The following is a 2,850-nucleotide window of genomic DNA, read 5'->3' on the forward strand; positions in this document are numbered from 1 at the left end:
GCATATGGAGGCAATGTTGAACACGGTGGACAGCATCCCGCCCGGTGGAACTATCGATGAGAACGACGCCATCACCGACCTCGCCCACCCACACCGTTCCACGTCTTCTTCCCCGTGGGCGTTGTGGGCGACTTTTTGTGTGTCTTCTTCCTGCACTGCCTCAGGGGGCAGCGGTGGCTCGCTCGTTTGTATCGATGGCGTCGCCTCCCCTGCGGCCCTCTCCAACAGCGGCCGTGCGCCATCTTCTTGGTTGACGGGGGCGTGTGGCCCACCCACGGCCTCGGGAGGCGCGGTGCGGGCTTCGTGTGTCATTCCGTGACAAATACACCCGGCGAGTGCCTCTTCGCTTTCCTTTCACCCTGAGAACGCAAACTAGTGAGAGCGCAACGTGGGCAGGGAGAGAAGGCAAATAAGCAAGGAGGGGTGGGGGCATGTGAGTGGGGCCCTGCAATTGTGCAGCCACTGGCGCTGGGTGCGGAGTAAAGGTGGGAGGTTAACGCATTATCTCGTGTGCCGCACATCGTGGGCGGTTAAGGCTGCACTGACCACTACCGCTGGAAGGTCGCGGCGAAGTACAGTAAGGCAAGAGGCCTCTGTGCTTCTTCCTGCAGTGACGAGGCAAGAACGGCGCGCATGTGACGGAACATGTACGGCGTGCCAACGCGGCAGGCACGCCGGCGCAGCTTGCCACCGTCCCCCAAATTCATAACCTCCTGCGTACGTGGGGCTCGTCTGTTTGTGTGTTTCCGCCGTTGTGCCCCCGCACCACCACCACCGCCCTTCACACGAGGGAGAGAACGGGGACGTGGGCCACTGGGGCGAGGGGGCGCAACGGCGGAAGCGCACAAACGTGTTATGTGTTATGAGAAAACAGGGAAGGAGGGGGGGGGGGGGGGGAGGGGGGGAGAGATGCTCCCACGTTTCGGTCCTTATGTTTTTGCCGCCTCAATCTGAATGCCCACTCCATCCGGCAGTCCCAAAGGACCACTACACACACACGCAGGAACAACGACCAAACAAAATGAAAATATCATTATTACATGGAGCGACGCACAGAGACGCACACACACACACAAAAAAAGAAAATTGTATGCTGTAATACGTGTGCGTTGCTTCCAGCGTTCCGCGTGACTTATTCCTCTCGCCGTCCACGCGTCAATTACCGGCCTTACACTTAAAGTTCGCTTTTCAAAATAATTCGTTTTGATATAAAAACACACATACAACAGAGAAGTAAAAACAAAAACAAAAGAACGAGATAACAAAAAAAAACCATGAAGAATATTCAAAACATTCCACGCTGCCGTCGTCGGTCTAACCCTGGATGGTGGAGTAAATGGTGGCGCCCGTGCCAAACACAACGCCAACGACACCCGCCACCAGCATCACGTACGTGAGGATGTAGTGGAAGGCGCCCACTTTCTTCCATGTCCAGTCGCCCGAATACATCACAAACAGCGCCGGAAGGAGAAACCCCAGAGAACCACCGGTGATGGAGCCTGCAAAGCCCAACACAATGTGGACCTTGGGGATGAAAAGGCCAAAGATAAGCATGAGGAGCGAAAGAAACGTCACGGCAATGCAGTGCTTCCAGTAGGGCAACTTATCCACGTCCCAACCGAGACCGTGGTAGATGGCATTGCGTGCGGCCATGAAAAGCAGCGCGTAGGAGGCGCACAGCTTTGAGAGCACACCAATGTACGCCACCAACACCTCCGGCTCATCGAGTGGGTTGTACATGAGCAGAATGGAGCCGTCCACCTTCTTGCCAAAGTCCATGTAGCCGAAGAAGCTTGTCATGCAGTACAGCAGGAAGCAGAGCGTCATGCCAATGCCGGCGGCGAGCGTGAACCGCGTAAGCGTGGGGTTCTTCATGTCCCAATACACCTCAAACGCATTAATTTGACAAACGTAGGCGAACATGAAGACGCCGAGCCCCTCGATTGCCTTGTTGCCGGAATTGAAGAGCACCACAGCGGAGTTGTCATCGTTGCCCATGCTGGCATTGTGGATGTTTTCCGGCAGCCCGTGCGTGCAGGAGTGCACCACAATCACCACGACGAAGTAGATGATGAAGGAGACCGCGAAGGTGGAAAAGTAGCGAAGCGAGTCGATGTGCTTCGGGATCACCAACGGCATCATCGCGCAGAGCCACACAACGACTGTCAGCAGGCGGTTGCCAGCCGTTGTCTTCAGAAATTCCGGCGCGCTCTGGCTGCTCATCAAGACGTTCTTGAAGATGTCGTTGACGCTGATCACGTACGCGACGCAGCCGCTGAGCCCATGGAAGACGCGGACCGACGCAACAAACAACGCAAACCAGCGGCCCATCAGTACTACTGCCATGGCCTCGAAGTTGCTGATCTGCGTCCGCTGCGCCGCCACGCCGAGGCAGTACATCGAGTAGACAGTCAAAAACGTGATAATCGCAAGGTACACGATGGCCATCACGGCCCCACTTTTGTTCGCGGCCAGGGGCAGACCGAGGATGCCGGCCCCGATCGACGACGACGCGAGGTTGAAGGCGCTCGCAAGAATTCCTCCAGGTGGAATCACGACGTTCACGCACGCGCTCAGCTTCGTGAGAAGACCGTTGGGAGCCGGCGACGGGTTCTCAGACAGCGCATTTGCCTCCTCTTTCTTGACGACGCTGCCCTCATGGTAAGTAGAGGGCTGCAACGAGAAAGTGCCGTCGTTGGGATGTGTGCCCCTCGTGCCGGGGGCTGCGGCGGTAGGCGGGTGCATAGCGGTCAGCGTTGTCTCTTCGTTGCCGGTCGTGCGCATGTGATTGCTTCTCTCTCCAGGGGCTTTAGCTTACTACAGTTGCGACGAGAAGAGGTGGAAAGAGAG

General features: G+C 56.9%; 3 protein-coding genes across 3 annotated transcripts in view, besides 2 other annotated features; all 3 read right to left on the reverse strand.

The window, feature by feature from the left end:
- TraAM80_09980 (amino acid transporter) lies at nt 1-312 on the reverse strand (the record flags this gene model as incomplete). Its single annotated transcript, XM_029386633.1, has 1 exon — nt 1-312. A coding segment is annotated over one exon (312 nt), but the record flags the coding sequence as incomplete, so codon positions are not given.
- A 566-nt stretch (nt 313-878) lies between these two features.
- Nucleotides 879-905: a microsatellite.
- A 143-nt stretch (nt 906-1,048) lies between these two features.
- Nucleotides 1,049-1,075: a microsatellite.
- Nucleotides 1,076-1,314: 239 nt separating this feature from the next.
- TraAM80_09981 (putative amino acid transporter) lies at nt 1,315-2,745 on the reverse strand (the record flags this gene model as incomplete). Its single annotated transcript, XM_029386634.1, has 1 exon — nt 1,315-2,745. One exon carries the CDS (start codon nt 2,743-2,745, stop codon nt 1,315-1,317), a length of 1,431 nt encoding a protein of 476 aa, XP_029233511.1.
- A 5-nt stretch (nt 2,746-2,750) lies between these two features.
- TraAM80_09982 (amino acid transporter) overlaps nt 2,751-2,850 on the reverse strand; it is a gene marked incomplete at both ends in the record, with an annotated part of 477 nt that continues 377 nt past the window's right edge. The window contains one exon of the mRNA XM_029386635.1: nt 2,751-2,850. This exon is cut by the window's right edge and continues 377 nt beyond it. Coding sequence (XP_029233512.1) covers nt 2,751-2,850 — 100 coding nt within the window.

This window comes from Trypanosoma rangeli (genome assembly GCF_003719475.1).
Source record: "Trypanosoma rangeli strain AM80 chromosome Unknown Tra_15.4_contig_00746, whole genome shotgun sequence".
Taxonomy (NCBI): domain Eukaryota; phylum Euglenozoa; class Kinetoplastea; order Trypanosomatida; family Trypanosomatidae; genus Trypanosoma; species Trypanosoma rangeli.